Here is a 24,091-nt window from a genome sequence, read left to right on the forward strand (position 1 = left end):
TCATTCAGTGACATGGGCAAGCTATTACCAACCCAATACATGAAAACTGACAAATGGTAAGCAGACAACTTCATCATTTTTGTCATTGATGGCCAAGTATTTACAATGCCTGACTGTGAAAATGGGGGACACCTCCCTCTCCCTTATTAGGAAGAGAGAGAACTTGTGGTTTGTCGAATGCTGGATGAAATGCAATAGTCATTGGGGTTCAAGGTTTGTGTCTTTGCTATCGCCTAGCTCACACCTGTGTTCAACAGCAGGTGCGCTTTTTTGTGCCAGGGGAGGAGGGGGACATCAAGTTGCTTTTATTGTCATTTCAACCGGTACAGTACACAATAAAAATGAAACAATGTTCCTCCAGGACCCTGGTGCTACATGAAACAACACAAAACTACACTAGACAATGTGAGACAGCACAAGGCTACACTAGATTGCGTAAAACAAAATAAAAACTACACTAGACTACAGACCTGCACAGGACTGCATAAAGTGCACAAAACAGTGCAGGGCAGTACTATAATTAATAAACAAGACAATAGGCACAGTAGAGGACAAATTATAATGTCAGTCTAGACTCTGAGTATCGAGGAGTCTGATGGCTCGGTGGAAGAAACTGTTGAACAGTCTGGTCGTGAGAGCCCAAATGCTTCAATACCTTTTGCCAGATGGCAGGAGGGAGAAGAGTTTGTGTGAGGGGTGTGTGGGGTCCTTCACAATGCTGTTAGCTTTGTGGATGAAGTGTGTGGTGTAAATGTAATAGCGGGAAGAGAGACCCCGATGATCTTCTCAGCTGACCTCACTATCCACTGCAGGATCTTGCAATCCGAGATGGTGCAATTCCCGAACCAGGCAGTGAGGCAGCTGTTCAGGTTGCTCTCGATACATCCTCTGTAGAATGTGGTGAGGATGGAGGGTGGGAGATGGACTTTTCCCAGCCTTCGCAGAAAGTAGAGACGCTGCTGGGCTTTCTTGGCTATAGAGTTGGTGTTGAAGGACCAGGTGAGATTCTCCGCCAGGTGAACACGAAGAAATTTGGTGCTCTTAACGATCTCAACAGAGGACCCATCAATGTTCAGCGGAGAGTGGCCGCTCCATGCTCTCCTGAAGTCATCAACCATTTCTTCTGTTTTGTTCACATTCAGAGACAGGTTGTTGGTTCTGCACCAGTCTGTTAACCGCTGCACCTCCTCTGTTTGCTGACTCATCATTCTTGCTGATGAGACCCACAACGGTCAGGTCATTGGCGAACTTAATGATGGGATTTGAACTGTGTATTGCTGCACAGTCGTGGGTCAACAGAGTGAACAACAGTGGACTGAGCACACAGCCCTAGGGGGCCCCTGTGCTTAGCACGATGGTGTTGGAGATGCTGCTCTCGATCCGTACTGACTGAAGTCTCCCAGTCAGGAAGTCTAGGATCCAGTTGCAGAGGTAGGTGTTCAAGCCCAGCAGTTTCAGCTTTCCAATCAGGTGCTGAGGAATGATTGTGTTGAATGCTGAACTGAAGTCTATGAGCAGCATTCGAACATGTGTCTTTTTTGTCCAGATAAGTGAGGGCCAGGTGGAGGGTGGTGGCAATGGTGTCATCTATTGAGCGGTTGGTACGATACACGAACTGCAGGGGGTCCAGTGAGGGAGGCAGCAGGGTCTTGATGTGCCTCATGACGAGCCTCTCGAAACACTTCATGATGATGGATGTGAGTGCAACAGGACGGTAGTCATTGAGGCAGGACACTGAAGACGATGGTGGAGGCCTTGAAGCCCATTGGAATGACGGCACTGTTCAGGGAGATGATGCCTTGCTGCCACTTACATGCGGGAGGGAGGAGCTGGGGGGTACTTTGGGGTTCTTATGTTTAACTGCCGTTCATTCTTTGGGGCACTTCTCTGTTTTCATGGATGTTTTGCGAAGAAAAACCATTTCAGGATGTATATTGTATACACTTCTCTAACATTGAGTTAGAACTTTGAGCCCTTGAGCCTTTTGGAAACATTCAAAAATTGTCTTTTAAAATGTCAAAATACTGATAAATTATAAGCTATTTAATTTTTAAAATTACTTAAAATACACAAATACAGCAAAGACAGCTTTAAAAGAGACAAATTACCTTTGTTCCTTCTAGTTATAAAAGTTCCATTTAAATAGGCAAAGAGGTTCTGAGCGAAGCAAATTTGTGCTGCCCTAATAGACTGCATCTGGAGTCCAACAGAAAGCATTTTTGGCAAAATGTGACAACTTATCTAGCATACTTGTTGGCACTAAAGCTAAGAAATGTTAGCAGTTTAATACAGAAATACTTAAGACACATGAGCCCTATGTACAACCTTAAACTGCAAAAGGCAGTGCCAAGCACATAAAGAGGTTGAGTTAACCGACTTAAGAATTGAATCCCATACCGCATCAGATAAAGAAATATTTAAATCATGCTCCCAGGCAGTTCTAATTTTAATCGAAGGGGGCACCCCTCAAGATCACTAACTTATCATGAATAGTAGATATTAAACCTTTACCCAATGGATTAATACAAAGAAACAGGTCCACAATGTTTTTCTTGGGCATCTCAGGAAAATTCGATATTAAAGGGTTAATGAAATGTCTAATTTAAAGATATCTAAAGAAATTAGTATTAGGTAGGTTAAACTTTACAGGTAGTTGTTGAAAAGCTTCAAAACGATTATCTATGAAAAGATCTTCAAAGCACCTAATGCCCTTTCTGTACCAATCATGAAATGTTGAGTCTTGCATAGAAGGTAGGAAAAGATGATTGTATAAAATAGGACTAGAGAGAGAGAAACCATGACGGCCATTATATTTTCTGAACTGAGCCCATATTCTCAGAGTATGTCTAATAAGAGGATTAACAATTAGTCTAGGTAAGTGACAAGGAAGTGTGGATCCAAGAAGTGCAGAAATGGAGAGATCCTTACGGGAGTTCAACTCCATTGCCACCCATTTTGGGCAGTCAGACTGATTATGAAAGAAGGACCAAAAAGTAAGACAACGAATATTAGCTGCCCAATAATATAAACGGAAGTTAGGCAAGGCCATACCACCTTCCTTTTTAGATTTTTGAAGATAAGCTTTATTAAGTCTGGAACGTTTGCCCTTCCATAGATAAGATGAAATAATAGAATTCTCTTAAATTATCTTAGGAAATGTTAGATATAAACTTAAATCGGTTTCACATAAATTTAATGATTCTTTCAGATATCTGTAGGTATATCCATGTCAACAAGCCAATATACAACTTAAGTAACTGTCAAATTCAAAGCTATTGACTTGTATTTTAAAGAATTAATATTCTAATAGGGTAGAGAAATTAAGCTTATACTTTGCTCAAGGTTCTACAATGTAATAATCAATGCCTAATCAAACAAATATGTCACTCAATGTTTTGATCCAATACAACATTCAGTATTCTCACAATTCTTTGTATTTCTGCCCATGTACTCAGCAGAAGAACTCTTCTGCCAAACTCTAAACAAAACACTTCTGCAATACCTTGGTTAATCCTATTAACATTTGGAATGGAATTCAGGAAAATCAATGTGGAAATTCCAGCTGCAATCAGTAGTTTACACAAATAAGCACAAAACAAAAAGCTAACTCCATGTTCCATCATAATGACCTTTTTTTAAAAAAAAAGTTGAGTATAGTTCTTCAAAATGTTGTCTCTTATAGGTCAATCTGTGATCCACTAACCATTTTCTTCACATTGATTTTTTTCCAACTGAGCTGATATTAAGTAGCAAAAATACAAGTCTAAGCATGTTGTTTTTTAAAAAAAGTCAACATTTTGCAGACTTATTTAACTTTAAGGTTTCAGTTTAATTTCAAATAGTTTACTCTTGTTTTTAAATCTTATTTGTGAAATAACTAGTAAGACATTGTGCTGCAATCAACAAAATTGCATCTGATTTTTTTTTTTAATTTTAATTCCACTTTCCTGAACTAATCCAACTTAACTTGATTCCTATAACATCCAAAAATCCTCTGCAAATCTATCTTGAATATATTCAGTATACCTCTCCATAGCCCCCTTAGGTGCTATAAAAAGTTATTCTCCTGAATTCAAATAGATATGCACAATATCTACTGCCATATAAATTTGATTCTGCTGCTGCTTTGTAGTCCTCTTCTAAATCACTTTGTAAAAATAAAGCCTCATCTGTCAAACCTCTCAAACTTAGCAAAAGGTAATTTATCATTTTATGTGTAATGCTTAACAGCTGTAATTAAAAATCAGTTACAAGCAGAAAAGAAGAACGTCTTGCAAAATGCACACGGCATGTAAAGTGCAAATGGAAGAGATCTACTCCTGTGTATAAACTGATTGAGTTCTTTAAATCTTGCGAAACTAATGACTTTTAAGACAGCCATTATCTTTGCTTTCCAAAGGTTTCTCTCCCCATTTCCGCAAATTACATTGAATGTCACATGTCAGATTACAGAATAAATTCCTTAGACAATCTTTAGACAAATACTGCTTTTAAGATACCTTATTTACTGGAATTTTGTGCTGGTATTCTTGCAGCGTCAAAGACTTAAAGCTTCAAAAATATTCTCCGTGTTCCACATATTAAATCTTCAGATCACATTTACAATACACAAATATTGCCATGTTTATATTCAAAGTACATATGCTTCAAATATCTCACCAAGATTGAAATTCTACAGTAGTTGCACCCTAAATATTACACAAAGCTAAATATTATATTGCTCCACAGTGAAATAAGGTTCCTCAGAGAATTTCTATTTGTTTATTTAGTTACCGGTAATAAAAATCAAGAATTATTTCCCACAAAAGCAGACGGTATCACAATTAGTTATTTTAAATTACATTCACAGACTTCTGCAAGCCTAGAACATCAAGAAATGAGACTAAAACAAATGGTTGGAGACTAAATATTGAACAATGATGGATCAGACTAAATGGCCCATTTCTAGCGTTTTGTAATCCTGCTGTTTATAATCCACTTGAAGATGCAGTTACTCATTTCCTCCACATGATGTCCCTTCTCTGCAGCCATCAAATCAGCTGCTCAATACAATTTGACTATCAAGATTAATATTACAGGAACGTCATAGGGAAATAAAGCGCATTTTACTTTTTAAATTGCTCAGCATTTTATTCCTTTATCTTCATGGGGATGCTTACAAACAGCATCAGAAAACCATATTTTATCACACATCACTGTTGGCTTTTATTACGTTTCAAACCTTAAATTCATTTAGAATAATCTACTTAAATTATAATTCGTTTTTCATTTAAAAAATTAATTACCAGTGATTCTAGTATATTATTGTCCTCAACGATGAAAATATTTTAAAACATTTTTTTTAAAGAAAACGTATTTTTGTACAACTCTGAAGCCAACTTCTTGTTATGTCCAAACAAAATACAACAAACGCAATAGGAGTCATCTTACCAGGCTGTTCATCTCTGAAGACTCAAGGCTGCCACACTGCTGGACTGTACCAAGTCCCTCCATGCCTTCTTCATCCCACATGTATGTTCCAGCTGAACTACTGGAAGGAGAAAGTTCAAAGGAAGAGCCCATTGCGTAGTTGGCATCTGAAGACACAAGGTCATTACCTGAGGCAGTGGTCTGGGAACTCTCCAAATCTTTGCAATGATCTACTCAAAAGATTAAAAAAGGACAATTGTTGTAATACACAGGAGAACAATAGCTGTTAACATCTTGCCAATATTGTTTTTTTTAAATATGCATTGTCAATTATTTAGCCAGATAACCCAAAATAAGACAGCATTTCAACTTTGTATTATGACAAACACGTTTAAGAGATACAGTAGAGATTAATAACTTATACAAGGTGTTTGCATCACAAGGAACAATTTCAATAAGTTTATTTAGACAACGAATAAAATCATGGACAGCAGCAAGAGGAATTCATTTAAAACTGCCACAGGTTAAGAAGATGACAAGGAACAGGAAATAAATGTTGGCCATATCAGTGATAGACACATCCTGTAAGTAAGTAAATAATGCAGGGAGCTCTCAACACTAATAATTCTTGCAAGGTTTTGCTAAATCAACACTAGCTGGGATACAACTAGAATAGCCCATTCAAATATTTACAGATAATAGTTTAATAAGGATCAGTATAAGATTAAAAGATGAAGATATCAAGAAATATCACATTTAAAAGTAGGGAAGGTTGATGCCATTTCCCAGTAATGAAGAGAAATTTTTATGTGAATAGATAAATCAATGAAAATGGAAATAAATTAAGAGACAGCAATACTAAATGCATAGGTTGCAAAGCAGTGCATGAAATTTGAACACATGATTTGGTAGATAAAAATTAACAAATCAAAGAGAAACTATAAATTGTCAAGAAAGGAAAAGATCGTAAAACTTTTTGACAGATATGACTAAAAAAGGTTGCAATGGGAATGAGGCCATTAAAGAATACATAGGATAATATAATGGATAACCACAGGAATGACACAGAAACAATAATCTATTATCTTGCTTTAATATTCAGAAGGTCAGTGTGACATTAGGTGAGCACTGAAATTAGTACATTTAAAAGAGGTTAAATTAGCTAGTCAAATTTACGGATGAATTCTATCCATGCAGTTTAAAAGAATATTAGAAAGATAGAAGAGGTATTGCTGCAAAGTAACGCTTTGGAAAACATGTAGTGTCATTAATAAAAGAGAAATAATGTGTCCCAGGCATTATAAACCAGTAAGCAGAACATCAGCAGGAAAAATAACAGAATCTCTATATGAGCATGTCGATGTGGATTTTAAAAGGTAGTCCCTTGCTTAATTAAGTTAATTTTTTTTGAAGAGGCAATAAAGAGAATGGTAATGTACCTCAAAGCCCTGAACTAAGGCACCCCATAAAAGACTAACAAATAAAGTCAGAGAACAGAGTCAGGGCACAACTGGGTGAATGAACTGCAATCTGACAAAGAACAGAGTGGAAGTCAACACTAATTATTTGAAGGAATTTCTTTAACCAGAGGGTGATGAATCAATAAAATTCATTGTCACAGACAGCTGTGGAGACCAAGTCATTGGGTATATTTAAAGCGGAGGTTGATAGGTTCTTGATTAGTAAGGGAGTTAAAGGTTACAGGAAGAAGGCAGGCAAATGGGATTGAGAGAGATAATAAATCAATCATGATGGAAAGGTAGAGCAGACCAGATGGGCTGAATGGACCAATTTTCTCCTGTACCTTATGGTCTTGTACTGGAATGATGTAGCAAATGAGGGCCAAAGACATCAATGCTGTGATCACTGCTTTTCATGATTTGAAGGATTTAAACTCTTGCATCATTAACACATTTTAATTTTGCATATCAAATTGGGGAGTGGATGGGAGGGCAGGCTTGGAGTCAATAGCTGGAGCAACTGCAACTAACTATAGAATTACATCAATAAAAACATACAATGAGCAATTAAGTTAATCACAGAAATGTGATAAAGTACATTTTGGTGATTTGAATAGTGAAGTTGCTTAATTTTAGGAAAATGGGTTGAGTTGGGGAAAGGAACAAAGGAATCATCAAATACTGATACGTACACCCAAATCACACTATGTGTTAGCAAAGGTGTTTAATGAAAGGCAAAGTAAGACCAGGCAAACTTCTGGAGGAACAGAACCGTAAAGTTATGCTCCAATCTTGACATTTAAAATAATGAGTACACTTCTAATTGCCTTACTTTATAAAGTTACAGGAGCGGATGCAGAGATGATTTACAAGGATAAAAGAAACATAAAAGTATATAATCAACAGAGCATGAAAATACTTGATTTCTTCACAAAAATGAGGTGCTAAGAGTTGATCCAATAAACAGTCTGAAAGTGTTTTTTTTTCCCCAGAGTGAATCCAGATAGAATATTTACACTTGTGAGAAAGACCACAAGCTTGGGCCATTAGAACACACCAAAGAGAAATCTGTTAGGGAGTGTAGAAGAAACTTCTTGAAGACTGGTGAGAATTTGTAACTGGCAACCACAATATTTGAAGAGTATGTTTAAAGAGAGACTAATAAAGCATATAAAGAAAAAAAAAATTAAGACATACTGAACAAAACGAGGGAAGACCTGATTGAGGTGAGCAAAAGCAATGGAATGCACTAGTTAGGCCAAATGGCCTATTTCTATCAGTATTTGATGTAGCATTTAGATTACAGGACTACTGAAAAGCAGAGAACAAATAATAGGACTAGATCCAAGAGGATTTCGTACAGGATACACAGAAAATAATGTTTTTAAAAACTCGAGTAAAAGACACTGAGAAGAAAAAAGCATCACATCCAGGAAAAGCTCTCCAAGTTATACACATCATGACATGGAGACATTATAAGTCATGATCTATTGGTCTCCAACAGTGCTTCCCAAAATTTTTGGGTTACTGCCCCTTTGGCTCCCAGACCACATCCCTTCCTCTCCCTTTCCAGCCATCACATAATAACTATAAATAACTTTAATTTATGATGCACAGTGAAAGAAAATAGGAATTGAAAATTAAAAGTAGTAACAAATAATCGCAAAAAATTCCAACCTATTTAAAGCTACAAATAAAATTATTTTATTTAATGACAGTAGAAACAATTTTCATCAACCATTTTTGAGTCTACATTAGTGGTCCAACTATTCACTACTTCATTAATTTTTCGCCTTTCAATCAGAAGGATGGGCTTGTTGCAGTGACATCAGCTTCTCAACATCAAGCTGAATGTCACTCAGGAGTCCCACGTTCAATAATTTAGTCTATTTCGTTGCTTTGAAAGATGTTGAGCAACCGCACTGAAAACATGCTCCATTAACATAGGATGTGGAAAGGTAATAGAGAACATCTTGACCTTTTCTCACAGTTCAGCAGAATACAAGATAATTTTTTCTACAACCAAAAGTCTTGATATGATTTTTTGAATCTTGGTTCAGCTCCATCTTTTTGTAGCAAGATCAGTTCTTACTCCACCTTTCTTGTTAATTCCTCATTAAAAGTGTTCAGGAATAGATTTATTACCAAATCTAGAATTTGGATTGGGAGAAGATCCTGAAATCACTCTGACATGTCTTTATGCAGCTCACCCAGGTGGGCACAGTATACTTGACAATGAGCTGGTAGACTTACTTTCTCTTTCAACTGAGAGAGACTCAGAAATTGGAAAAGGTCACGATGGCCAATGTTGCACTTAAATAGTTAACTTGGACAGAAAAAATGGAGCCAACTGATTTGACTTTGATCAGTTTCACGTAACTTCCTTGCAATTGAAGACTGATTTCATTAAACCGAATAATTCAGATAAAGTAATATCATGCGTAATATTTTTGAGTTGATTACTGAATGAAGCATTCAAGCCTTCGCAGAATTTTATCGGTTTCAAAAAGTGCATAAAATCATCTCAGAAGGTTACTTTTGAGAGCCATCTGAATTCCATCAACAGCAAACATTCAAACTGTTTATCATCGTCATCATAAAGTTCACAAAATAGTCGAGAAGTGACAGCATGGAACTTGATTTACAGCTGTGATTTATGCAGCTGATTGCTTAAGTATTGTGCAACAAGACGTTGTCTGTGAATTACACAGTGAATGGTAAATGTTACGTACAGGTTTTTTCAAGAAAGTTAATAACCCCACGATGGAATTCTGTCACTATTGGTGCCCCATCTGTTGCACAAGCAAGAATGTTGATGAGCAGAATGTCCATCGCTTTGAGAACTTGTTCGACCCAAAATATTCACTCATTCTTTGCATCTGTTTCTAGTCCCTTTGCAAATAATAACCCTTGAACCATGCTTTATATATCTTTTATGCAGCCAGAAAAGTTGACTCATCCAATTGTAGAGCAAATTCTGTTGTCTCAAGTATTTTGCACAATTTCCTTTATCAGAAGCAAACACTTTAAGGTGAGGCTCACCATCTTTTCAAGGGTCAGACAATAAATACTAATTTGCCAGCAACACCAGGACTTGTAAACAAATTTTAGAGTAATTTCCACATTATTCATTTGAAAAAACAGCTGAGAGAAATACTCATTTTGGTAAATTACTGGAAACACAGATGGATGAGTTAATAACATAAAATGGATAAACAAGTTTGTTAGAAAGGAAATGGAAATGATGAACAAAAAATACATGCTAAAAATTTAAAAGCAATGAAGGAGTACTTGAAGAATTTAGGCCCATTTATTTTGGAAGATTCAGAAAGATTTACTCAACTTTAAGGACTGCAAACAGTAATCTCATATTTGAAGTATAGAAAATAAAAGATACACATACTGCACAGATTGAAATATCACTACATGCAGATACAATTAATGCTTGAATTGATCTGCAGAAGCAGTGAAGATAGAGAAAGGCTTGGATAAATAAATGAAGGAATTGCTAGAGAGTTATCACCTATTGTAACAGGGTAGGCGAATCAAGTCTTTCCTGGTCCTACTTTTGCCGATATTAACAGAAAAATATTAAGTATAAAACTATTAAAAGAAGGTTTTTGTTTGCTTTGTCAGAGTATATTCTCTTCAAATGTGGTCAAGACCATTAAAAAGGGAAGATTCTGAACTTTACCCCATTGAATGCCATACCCTAATAACAGGAATTGTCATTGTGTGATTAGAGTATGGGAATCGTACTAGCTAACACTGTACTACAGTAATGAACCGCAATAATGCATAGGCTGGGCCTAGAAATAACATGATATCAGTTTTTATGAATCTTAAAAGTGAATAGTGCCTTTTCTGAATCCTCTATTCAGGTTTAAATTCTTTAAGTCTCCATTGCTCCAACTTGTATGTTATTGACTTATTTCCTTAATTTCCCCATTCCTTTTTCTGTTGAGTTGTGTTTATCCAACTCAAGGACTTGGTGCAAATAATATACTGACATGACCATGACATATATTGTTCATACATTAGGCACATATCTTACCATCAAAATTTAAAACTTAAATGTTGTACCTCCCAAGGTAAAAAATGCATGCAACTATGATAGTGCATATTAGTACTGGGAACTCATCCAAAATCTGGTGTACACACATCACAATAATCATGTAACTTGACTCATATCTAGTTTTCCAAAAGCATCAGCAACACAAATGACAAAATTATTGCTCTCTAGAGAATAAGGCTCAGCACAATTTTTGTAACTTAAAAATGCATCCTCAGTATATGAAAAATAGTTGTTTTTTTTACATTTTATGTGAATGAGAGCAAATTTTATTCTGGATCTTAGACTTTCAAGTACCAATTTGTGAATTCTGAAAGAGAAAATTTCTGTAACCTGAACTACCATAATGCAAAAGTCACCTGCACTTATACCTTGAAGTTAACATATATTATCATTATCCATTCTTAACAGTCCTTAGTTACAAAAAAATATCTAATTCATTTAATTATCAGCTTTAACCATTTAAAAAAACTTGGAACAAATACTGCTTGAACTATCAAGGAATGAGCAGTCATAGACTCCATTGATTTATCTTAGCAAGCACACTTCACATCAATCCAATAACAGGTTATTTCAACACCATCATAAACTGAGACTCAGTAACATTACTATGCCATTCTAAATAAAGTTATGATCCTTATTATTCAATCAAATTTCCTGACTAAAATGCAAAGTACTGAAAAGTAAATAAAAGCAGAACGTACTTGCAAAACTGTTTGCTACAAGTTTAAAGGTTCTCCTGGCTGCATAAAGTCCTTAATTTAAAGATGAGTCAATTTTTGAACAGTGGTAGAAATAAATGCTGGTCAGCAAAAGCACATTTTGCATAGGTGTCAAATAAAAAAGTTAATTCTTTCAACATTGCATTTAACTTTTAATTACCAATGAAAATACTAATATAAAAACTGCATGCATGCTTGTGTTATACATTTATTGAAAAGACATATATACACCATTTAATATTAATAGTTTACACACCAGAGAATCCAGTATCCATCCATTCCGTGCCTGTATGTGTCGAAATTAGAGCTTCCTCTAATCCTTCTGAAGACATGGCCTCATTAGGAATGTAAAGATCATCAGGAATTTCTGTGGAAATAGAATTATCGCTATCCAAAATTTCAATTGACTCAGTACCAGAATTTGCTAACTGTTCGCTATTATTAATTATATCACTGTTGGAATAAATTGAGATAATTCCTTCTGGATCATCAATATCTTTTGCAGAAGATGACTGAAGTTCTTCAGTAGCTCCAAGATCAGCTTTCTCACTTATAGCATTACTGTTTAATGTGTTATCAGCAATGTATTCAATATTTACATTTACATTATTTGAGCTACTTCCAACAAGAGTTGGAATTCCATCTGTTTCTTTTATGATATCAGATACTGAATTTACATTGCTTGCTGTTCCTGAAGTGGTCAACCTATTACATTTAATTAATGAAGACTGAGACATTTTAGAAGCAGAAGTACCAGTATAAAATGAAGATGTGAGGCAGGTAGGAAGCTGAGACTTTTTCAAAGCAGATGATGGTACTTTTAAGCATAGTCTAGCAGAAGCACTTTTACTAAGTGATTCAGCGGTGCTTGGGCTATCTGCACCCCTTGCCCCATAGCGATAAGCGTTTGATTTCAAGGGAAGACTTATCCTCATTTGCTGCTTCAGACAAGGTCTAGAAACATCTGCAGCCTTTGAAAAGGACAAAGATCTTGGTATTACATCAGAACTACAGGAGTTACTTTGTGTGGAATACGAAAAGCTCTGTGACCTAACAATGTTCTCTTCCAATAAGTTCTTCAAGCTTTCTGTAGATTGGTTAAGACTTCCTTTTGAACTGCTTGATGCAGAGAAACACTCTTCTTGATCAGACATCTTTAAAGCTGTTTTACGAAAGTGACCGAATGACTGGGACCTTGAAATGTGAGATGTTGTGAATGACTTTCCCTGTAATTTACCATGGTTTCCTTTCGAGGAATGATTTGAGCTCGTGACAAGCATTTTATTTTCTTTCACACAAGGTACAAATTGATGCTTCTTTTGATGGCTGGATGCTGCAGTAGATTTACTCTTAAAACCCAAGTCTGTGTGATCTTTGACAAGAGGAACTTTAGAATAAAAATTTCTCTCAACTTTAGCATGTGCTTCATTCATAACAGAACAAGACAAGGAACTAACTGGGTTTTTTGCTCCTTGTCCACCACCTTTAGTTTTACCAGACTTCTTCCAGTTGAAAGAAAAGGCACCTGAACGACCAGTTCCATTCTGCTTGGAATCAAAGTTTGAACTGCTGGAAGCACTGACACTGCGAACACAGGCTCCATTTGATTCAGGTTGAGGAAGAATCTCACTTAATTTAGATGTTCCACCGCCAAACTTGGGCAATCTCGAAACAGAAGCAGATTTGCTCGGTGTTTTTCCTTCCATTAGCTGGCAGACACTTCCAGTTCACAGTTCTTGCAATCTACAAAGCAAACAAATTGAATAAATTCAGTAATATATTTTAAATACGTATCCTTCACCCCATCAGAGAATAATATTCCACAATTAAACCCAGTTTTCCTAATAATGATTACACCAATTAATAGTTTTGTGAAACATAGTTCTGACCCACATGTTAAAAACACAAATGAAAAATATATAATCTATTATAAAATATTTTTGCAGATCATAGTACTCCATTCAACTTTTTAGCTCCAGTTACTTTACCTTGTACAACAAGAAACATATATTGCAAACTCAAAATTCATCACTGTAGTAATGATGTAAACTTGAAGTACACAATGTAATGATGTAAACTTGAAGCTACCTAAATTTCAGCTCATATGTTATCTTGACAATTTGTGTAGTCAGTAATATCTGACAATGTCAATGCATATAAAATATGTGCATTATTTCTATTATTCTATGCAGTGAAGACAGTTTCTTCACAAACAAATACCAAAGATGGCATCAACTACCATTAATGAGTAACAACAGGCGTCTGCAGTGTCTTGGGTGAATAGAATTAAGCTACAGTTACCCCCATCTGAAGTCAGGGATAGAAACATATCTTATCAGACCCAACCACAAAACACAGCCATTTCCAAAGTAAAAAGTATGACACACTAATAAAAAGAAACTTCAGGAGAAATTTGGATATACATGGAATGGAGGGGTATGGAGGGCTACAGTACAGGTCCAGGTCGATGAGACTCAGCAAAGTAATAGTTCAACATGGACTAGACTGGCAAAATGGCATGTTTTCTGTTCTGTAGGACCTGTAAGGGCACAAAAAACAAAGCCAACTGAACCTTGATGGTTCTGCAGAATTTGTCCATTCAGAGCAGTCCATGTTGAGGTTTTCGTGATTTTAAATGTTAAATTAATCATCTCCAGTGACAACCAGAATGAGAACTGCTCAAGACTTTATGCTGCTGAACAATTTAAAAAATTGTTTTGTTTTCAGGATGCAGCCACTAAGACCAAAGTTGTATTAATGCCCATCTAATGCTGTTCTGAGAAGTTCATAAATATAAACACAAATAAGTATAACTGCTCTTTAAACAAATGAGAAAATCTGCAGATGCTGGAAATCCAAGCAACACACACAAAATGCTGGAGGAACTCAGCAGGCCAGGCAGCATTGATGGAAAAGAATACAGTTGACTTTTCGGGCTAAGGCCCTTCATCGGGACTGGAGAAAAAAAAGATGAGGAGTCAATAGCTAGAAGATGGGGGGAGAAGAGCGAGAAACACAAGGTGATAGAAAACTGGGGGGGGGGGGTGAAATAAAGAGTTAGGAAGTTGACTGGTGAAAGAAATACAGGGCTGGAGAAGGAGGAATCTGTTAAGAGAGAACAAAAGGCCATGGAAGAAAGAAAAGGGGGGGCAGCACCAGAGGAAGGTGATGGGCAGGCAAGGAGATGAGAGGGGAAGAGAGGATGGAAATGGTGAAGGAAGAGAATTTGGGGGCCATTACCAGAAGTTTGAGAAACCGATGTTCATGCCATCAAGTTGGACGCTATCCAAACAGAATAAAAGGTGCTGCTCTTCCAACCTTAGTGTAGCTTCATCACGATAGCAAAAGAGGCTATGGAATGACATGTTGGAATGGGAATAGGAAGTGGAATTAAAATGGGTGGCCACAGGGAGAGACCACTTTTTCTGGTAGTCAGAGGTACAGGTGCTTGGCGAAGCGGTCCCCAAATCTATGGCAGGTCTCACCGATATACAGGAGGCCACACCGGGAGCACTGGATACAGTAACTGCTCTTTAAGCCTACTTTGTAGCTAGTGTCATGAATGTCCTGACCTTTGCTTCAAATCCATTTTTGCCTGACCATCCCCCATCCTTCAGGAATTGAAGTTTCATTAATTAAGTCCAAAATGAAAAAGCTACCATCAGTAACGGCTTCCATAAAATTACAGAATAGTCAAAAAAGCTACTTTCTAACTAACTCCCTCTGAGTAACAAAATCCTTCTTCTTTATTCAGTCACATTAATATGACATGCCAGACCAAAAGGCTACATGGCAAATATTTAACTATTCTCCAAAATGTTCATATGCCACACAATTTGAGGACAATTGCACATGATCAGCAATGCTAGCTTTGCTACAGTCAGACGTGTTTCCATACTTCGATAAAAAAATTAATACAAATGGATTTGGTGCAATGTAAATCTGGAATAAACTCAGTATTCTTAAGAAATGCTGAACCCAATGATTAGTACATGATTGAAAGCCTATAAGTGTTCTCCAGGTGCAAGAGACTGCCACAGCCTTGGCAACCACCCATATATTTACCAGCTAGATCACTGCATCTTTTGAACTGGAGAAAATGCATCAAGAACCAACACAGTTAACACCAATAAAAGTGTGCTTCAAAGAACTCAATAACAAAGACTGACCTTCTTACAAGTGCCCTTAATACTATCCCAAAGCACTCCATCCCTTCTGCTCTAACCAACACCCCAGATGAACAAAATGGAAAGGTAACTGTCAACCGAAAATCAACAAGATCACTACAGCAGATAGCATCCCTTAAGTTTTGAAACTTGAAGAGGAATGTCAGACACAGTCAGAGCATCACCTCTCACATCAGGGAAAAGAACAGTAAGGGCAAAGACCCCAGAGACTTCATAATTGTGATATCAAGAAAGGAAGTATGCCAAATTACAGCAACTATACAGGGATCTCTCTGCTTTTGACCACAGTGAAAGCAATTATCAGAATACAATATTTCTAGTTGCCTAAGCTTTAACCCAAATCACCTTTGGGGAGCATTCCATCTGTCATTTAAGATAAATTGCAGAACCATGCACAATTTTTCCCACTGCTGAGGAATCTGGAATCAGAGGTCACATTCTAGAATATGGCCACTTAAATCTCAGATGAGAACCCTTTCCCCTCACGTAGAGGGTGGTGAATCTTTGGAACACTTTGCATGAGGCCAGTAAAGTCATAACATTCATTAAAAACAGATTCTGAACACTTAGGAAATCTGGCAAATACAGCTGTCTATGTCCAGATAATCAAAGGTTCACTCCTCAGGATAAAGGGATTGGGCATATAAATTGGGTATATCATATCCCTGGGAACTGATATCACTTTTGTTAACTTATTGGAAGTAGCTTTATTTTAGTAAAATGAATAATAAAAAGCTGATTCATTCAATGCAACTTTCTAATTTTTTAAAAATTAATTTCTGGTGCAATTATAGACATACAATAACACCCAGACATACCCAGGGAATACAATCTCGCATTTACTTGTTATATAACTTTTGTTCATTCCCAAAAATTATCAAGCAAAGTAGCCTCGGTTTGATTTTTTCATTTAATCTAAGTAATTGGGATAGATCTACCTAATTCATATTATAGAATCAGCATAACGATTTTGTTTACTATTACATTTATCAGGCAAGTTGACAAACTGGGGTTAGATATCAGCTTGCTTAACAGCAAGTTTAATTTGCCTTCATAAACACATTTTCAATGTATTAACTCAACTTCTCCCTCTAAATCCCCCACTGCAGCCATGAGACATGTGAAATGAGCTTGCATATTCTCATTTCTGATTTTATTGGGGTATTCAAAGCCATATTAAATTGCACATTGCTTCCCACTCTATTACTTAACATGTCTAAAACAGCTATGTGTAAATCAGAATCAGTTCTGCATCAAATATCACCAGCAAAATCAAATGCATACATTAGAAAGCTTTATCAGAAACTCTTAGAACACAATGTAAAAATTCCCATTCCAACTTCTGTAATTTGCTGCAAATACTCAGAACAGTTAACTCCATTTGACATACTTTGTACTGTTCCATTAAATTTAACTGAAAATATTCAATGATACAAGATGAGTATTACAATTTACCATTGAATCATTTTAGATCCCCTTGTACTTTGCCCAGCTTTATATTGATTAGCCAAAGACAAGTTAGTCAATTCATCAACAGCAACAATGCTTATATTGGTGTAGTATAAAAGAATCCACATACCAAATCTGCAAAGGGAATTTTGTCATAATAAATATTATCCTAATGGCTGGCAGTAAAGATTACTCAAATAGAAACAGAAACTGGTGGAATAATTCAAGGCAAGCAGTGCCTGAGGAGAAGGAATCAAAGTTAACATTTTAGTCAGTAATGTTTCATAAGAACATGGAAAAGTCAGAAATAAAACAAAAACACTGGGGCCGAAAAAACACAAGGTCTGTAATCAAGTAGAGGCCTAGAGAGACTGAATGACACAAGTGGTGCTGGGTATTATTCAAGTAATCTACTTTGCACTGAATGTGGAGCTTTAGTGTCCTTTCACTCTCCTAGCAAAATATTCCAACACAATCCTGCAAATGATAAAAAGGCATTTTATGTCAAATATGGAGCTATTCACTGCAGGATACGCAGCTTTTAATCCACTCTAAAGCAGAAGTGGTGACAAACAATTTCCCTTCATTTACTTTTCAGGATCTAGGAGTCTCTGACAAGATCACTCATTTATTGCTTGGTCTTAATTGCTGTAGAAAAGATAGCGATGACCCACCTGCATGAATTGCTGTAATCTCCTTATATAAGTATTTGCATAAACCTGTTAAATTGGTGTTTCCAGGATTTAGATCAAGTAAATATAAAGTGTGGTCATACATTTTTAAGTGTTTGACCTAGAAGAAAACATGAAAGTACTGCTGCCACTGTCCCTGTTGGTGGTAGATATCATAAGTTTGGAAAGTACTACCAAAATAACCAAGGCAATTCCTAACAAATGCATTTTAACAGCTACCGCTGTTAATCATGGTTAAAGAATCGATTAAGTGTATGTCAGATCGTGGTTTTTTTGTGAGTGCCACATCCCCTTATGAAGTTGTGGACTTTAAAAATTAGATGGCAGGCTGCAATTGCACATTTAGTCCAAAGGTGTTTATAGTGTGCCAGAGGTGAAAAACTTTTAGGAAAAAAAAGTACAAAATTATTTCCTGCGCAAAAAAAAGACAAAATAACAAAAGAGAAAATGAAGATATATACCATCAGAGCTTTAGGACTACAGACCCAAACCATTAGTCTGAAATAATACACCTCACCTTACCACATGCTCTCTCTCCTCCCCACTTACACCAAAATCAACTTTTAAGTAGTGATCTGCTTACTCTAGGAGAAAACAGATTGTCCATTCTTTGGAATGCGGAAAGAGTTGTTACCATGAACCTGAATAATTACACACAAAAAACAAAATACAGGAATTCATATGCTTCTTCAAAATCATACATGTCTTCTAATACATTCATCACAATGACGTTGTACAACACCACCAATCAATAACTAACCATTTTCCAGGAGCCAGCACAGAGCATCCTCAAAATGAGCTTTCCACTGAGCCAGCACAGAGCATGTGCCAACACAAACAGGCAACTTTTCTTTTATAAAAAAGGACACATTGCCCATTCGTCGGCCCCTTGCCTGAAATCTGGGATCAACAAATAGGATGCGTCAAAGAATGCCACTGTCCTTGAGTGTGCAAATACAAACAAAAGTGCCCATGCTGCATATTAGCCTAGCATGTGCACCCAATAAGCATAACCTCAGCATTGCCAGACAGGGATAATGGGAATAGAGAATTATGGGGCTATTGTCAGTGTGAGGGGGGTGGGTTCTGTCACAAGTAGGCTATTTTGTAATAGACAATGTCAAATCTTATGTTGGATCTACATTCAGACAGGTGAGTGATGAGTGTTCTATTATGCTTCTGGCTTGTGCCTTTTGATATCAGGAGATTAGTCACTTGCTGGCCAATACTCAGCCTCAGAATTGCTCTTGCAATCATAGTATTTATATCGATTGTCCATTTGAGTTTCTAGTTAATGTTGGCCTCAGGATGTTCATAGTGGACAACCTGAGAACGTTAATGCCATGAAATATCAGGAGCTAGATGATTTCATGCTTTAGAATCAATCATTGCTTGGAACTTTTGACACAAATTTACTTGCCACAGCAGTCCATGACTGTAAGCTGCCTACATCTTGTGTGTAGATGTAGACTGCTTCATTTGCTGAAAAACTGTCAACAGAACTGAATATTGCAAGATTATTAACAAGCAACTCCACTTCTAGCCTTATGAAAGGAAGTCAATGATTGAGCAGCTGAAGTTGATTGTACATAGAATATTACCCAACAAACTCTGCAGTTTATGTCTTTGAACTGGGAAGATTGGCCTTCAATAACCTTATTCATCTTCCTTTGTGCAAGTTATTACTCCAGGTTTTATTCCCATAACTTAAGTTCTATTAAGTTTCTTGATGCCAAACTTGGTCAACCCCTGCCTTGATGTGAAGGGTCCTCCAAACAAGACAAGCCTGAAATTAAACTCTCTGCACACAATTGGATTGAGACTGTGATATAACTAGAACTGTCTAAAGCTAAAATAGGCATCAGTGAACAGATTACTGGAGAGAAAATGTCAATTGACAGCACCAAAAGTGGCACTTTCATCATTTTGCTAATGACTACAAGTAAACTGGATGGTAATTAACTCAACTAGATAGCTCTATGAAGTATTGTATACAGTCCTAAAGAAGCGTCTCGGCCTGAAATGTTGACCGTTTGTTCATTTCCACTGATGATGCCTGGCCTGTTGAGTTCTTCCAAGATTTTGTGTGTGTGTGTGTTGCTCTGGAGTTCCAGCATCTACAAAATATGGTTTGCTGCTGCTCCACTGCAAAGTCTCTTTGAGAGATGTCAACCCTAATTTTCTTCCCATTTCCTTTCCAGTCCTGAAGGAGGATCTCAGTCGATTGTTTATTCATTTCCATAGATGCTATCTGGCCAGCTGAGTTCCACCAACATTTTGTATGTGTTGCTCAGGATTTTTAACATGTGCAGAATCCCTTGTATTTGTGTATTGTGTACATTTGAAGCATACCCTCTTTGCTCTAGCATTCTTTTCATCAGCTGAAGTATCAAGAATGTCATTTTAAACTTCTTATTGGTCTGAACTGCTGCCTTTATCTATGTGAGGATATCCACTCCAAGGTCCCTTGGTGTCTCCATGTATTTTAATTGCCTATTTACAGGTGAATTCTCTTGCCTTATTATAGCTTCCCAACCTTGTAAGAAAGGCATTGTTTCAGGAAAATCAAAGAGAAACCATGTTAATCTTTGGGTCCTTGTGTAGAATGTATAACTAGCAAAATATACATTACAATTAACATCTAAAGGCTGATTTATACTTCTGCTATATTTATATGTCTCCTCGTAAGAGACATGAACGAGGAAATGCATTTCAAACATTTTTGCATGTTGGCAGGTACATTTGGTGATTTGATTCCTCTATTTCGCATTGGTGTACAGACATGGCAGAGAAGAAGCAATCGGAAATGCGTAAGAGCAAATGCGATGCTACCAAGCAGACTAATCACAGTTGCAGTCTGTGTTGCCACGACTTGCGAGTTACTTTTTTGGGGAGGTATACGTCACCCTATGGCATAGGGTACGTGGTACCTACAGCATAGAGGCGATGCAGAAGTATAAACCAGGCTTTACAATTCACAATGTAATTAATCGTGTTCAAGATCAATTTTAATACTGTCAATCAACAGAACTATTACAATGTTGCAGGCCATAATTTGTCAATCAAACATGCACAATATTTATCCTGACTTTCACAGTAAATGTTCAAATAAACAAAGTCAATTTACTGAGAAAAGCTGAGGTGCGTACTCATCTTACTAAAATGTTATATAAGAAACAGAAGAATTTATATTTTACAACCAAGAGCCAAGTTGTGTAGAATTCAAGCGAGTAACCCCAAAGTCTTAAAATTATATTCAAGTACTGTATAACAATTCTTATTCTAACTACATTACACACTAGCTGTATATTAGAATACAAGTTTATATTATTTGCTTAATTTAAAAGGATTGTAACATTAGCAATCTAGTAGACAAGTCAACAGGTGCAAAAAATGTAAAAGGGAAAACACCAGTCAAAAATGAATCAATATGCATCTGACATTTTATGCCCTGTATTTGCATTGTTGCAAGGCCAACTCTTAATTCATAAACAGTTAATTCATAATGTATACCTTAATACCTTTCAAACAATAATAGCCAAAGATTGAAAAGGAAAATGCAGAGCAGTCTGTGATTTTCCAGCATCTCTTAAAAAAAATTCAGTAACATATGTACACTCCTTTAGTGGGAAACTAAACCCCACTGAGGAGACCACAAAGGGTAAGAGAAAAATTAAATAAACCATGAAATAGAAACAAGGTCATACCAAGCCCAGTTTCTGAAAACTTGAAGACTGGGGAAGGAACTGAAGTCTGACAAGGTGAAAAGCCTGTAAAATTAAGACTATAACACGCTATGCAGTATTCAAGCTTTCACTTACTTTAAAGAGCCTTTAAAATAATTTTTAAGAAAATCTGCTTTTGAAGGTGGATGAAAACAGGACAGAAATTCAGCACATGAACAGACGAAACTATTATAGAAGGCTTTAATTGAATGAAAAACTGAAAAAGTTTTTGCCACTACAAAGAAAAGAGATCATTCTGGAAATATCAAGACTTTATTTCAATTGTTCTCCTGGGGTTCTGGCGTTTAATGTAAATTGAAGAATCAAGGAGTAAAACCAGCAAAACAATGTAATCTATTCTCAATAATTCATTAAAGCAGATAAATTACAAAGAATGGCCATAATAGTAAAGGCAGCCGAGAAAACGTGTTAAGGGAACGAGCCTGAGAATAAAACAATCAGATTAGTCAATCTCACTGACACGATGATATTTGTGATACAATATGATAAAAAGGGATAGAACACATAAAAACAGAAAAATAACTAAATAAATTTGAAGTCAAAACAACAACCATTGTTAGCACTTGGTCTACAAAAAAATTGTGAAGATGCGACTGTGATGTTCCAAAACTGTTGAAAGGACAAAATCCAAAGCTTTGCGCTGATAATAAAACTATTTAGATGCAGGTGGTTTCAAAATATTGTTTAGACTTCAGCAATGTATAACAAAAAAATGCTAAGATGACTCAAAAGGTATTTAAGTTCAAGTTTATTATCATCTGAATGTACATATACAATCAAGTGAAACAAAGTTCCTCCAAACCACAACGCACTCACAAAACATAATACACACAACACACAACCAAAATATTAAGTTAATAAAATACAATTCAAAATACATGCAGCACAGGTAAACAATAATATGCAGTATGTTGACCTAGTGACAAAACCTCGGTGGTGACAGGGTATACATTCGTCTCACAACTTGAGGGTAAAAGCTGACATAGTCCTAGTCTTGATGCTTCTGTACCTCCTTCCTGAAAATGGCCAAAGGAATTGGGGGATGGGTGGTGGGGGAACCTCAACAATACTTCAGGCCCTTCCTCTGCAAAGCTCCAGGTAAATGTGAAAAACTGGAGGGAGGGAAACACCAGAGACCCTCTCAGCGGTTTTGGCTATCGTCCGTAGGGTCTTGCGGTCTAATGCCTTGCTGCATCTGTATCACGTGATGATGAAGCCAGAAAGGACATTCTCAGTGGTGCTTCTGTAGAAAGTTGTCAGAATGGGGACAGGGACATGCCTCAGTCTCCTCAGAAAGTGTAGATGCTGCTGTTCCTTCTTGACTAGTGAGGAAGTATTTTGGGTCCAGGTTAGGTTGTTATCATCAGATAACTTAATGACGCAATTTGAGCTGAATCATGTGTCAGCAGCACGAACAGCAGCAGGCTAAGCACACAGCCCTGAGGAGCACTAGAGCTCAGCATGGTGAAGCTCAAGATGTTTCTGCCAACTAAGACTGACTGAGGTCCTTCTGTTAAGAAGTCCAAGATCCAGTTACAAAGTGAGTGTTAAGCCCCAGCAAGGACTCTTTACCCACCAGCCTCTGAAAAGTTGATTGTGTTAAGTGCTGAGCTGAAGGCTTGTTAGAGCAGCTTGTGGTTGAGCCAACTAGGGGATCAGCTATTCTGAACTGCATGTTGTGCAATGAACCTGAATTGATTAGAGAGCTTAAATTAGAGGAACCCTTAGGGGCCAGTGATCATAAAATGATAGAATTCAACCTGCACTTTCAAAAGGATAAGCTAAAGTCAGATGTATCAGTATTACAAGTGGAGTAAAGGGAATTACCGAGGCATGAGAGAGGATCTGGCCAAAATTGATTGGAAAGGAACACTGGCAGGAATGATGGCAAAGAAGCAATGGCTAGAATATCTGGGAGGAATCTGGAAGGCACAGGATATAAACATCCCAAAGAGGAAGAAGTATTCTAAAGGCAGGATGACACAACCATGACTGACAGAGAAGTCAAAGCCAACATAAAAACCAAAGGGAGAGAACATAATAGAGCAAAAATCAGTGGGAAGTTAGAGGAATGGGAAGCTTTTAAAAACCAACAGAAGGCAACTAAAAAGTCAAAGATGGAATACGAAGGTAAGCTAGCCAATAATATTAAAGATGATACCAAAAGTTTCTTCAGATATATAAAGTGTAAAAGAGAAGTGAGAATAGATATCAGACCACTGGAAAATGATGCTGGAGAGGTAGTAATGGGGCACAAGGATACAACAAACAAACTGAATCAGAATTTTGCTAGTGGAACACATTAGCAGCATGTCGAAAGTTCGAGTGTGTCAGAGGGCAGAAGGGTGTGAAGT

At 36.8% G+C, this 24,091-nt stretch overlaps 1 protein-coding gene across 4 annotated transcripts in view; it reads right to left on the reverse strand.

Moving 5' to 3' along the window:
• Positions 1-24,091, reverse strand: part of ccser2a (coiled-coil serine-rich protein 2a) — a 636,731-nt gene that overhangs the window by 559,701 nt on the left and 52,939 nt on the right. For all 4 annotated transcript variants that reach the window (XM_073025313.1, XM_073025314.1, XM_073025316.1 and 1 more), the window contains 2 exons: positions 11,920-13,406; positions 5,431-5,639 (listed from right to left, as the gene is read on the reverse strand). In XM_073025313.1, coding sequence (XP_072881414.1) covers positions 5,431-5,639; positions 11,920-13,369 — 1,659 coding nt within the window. In that variant the 5' untranslated portion in view covers positions 13,370-13,406. The remainder of the gene's footprint in view (positions 1-5,430; positions 5,640-11,919; positions 13,407-24,091) is intronic.

The sequence above is a fragment of the Hemitrygon akajei genome, chromosome 21, assembly GCF_048418815.1.
Source record: "Hemitrygon akajei chromosome 21, sHemAka1.3, whole genome shotgun sequence".
Lineage (NCBI taxonomy): Eukaryota > Metazoa > Chordata > Chondrichthyes > Myliobatiformes > Dasyatidae > Hemitrygon > Hemitrygon akajei.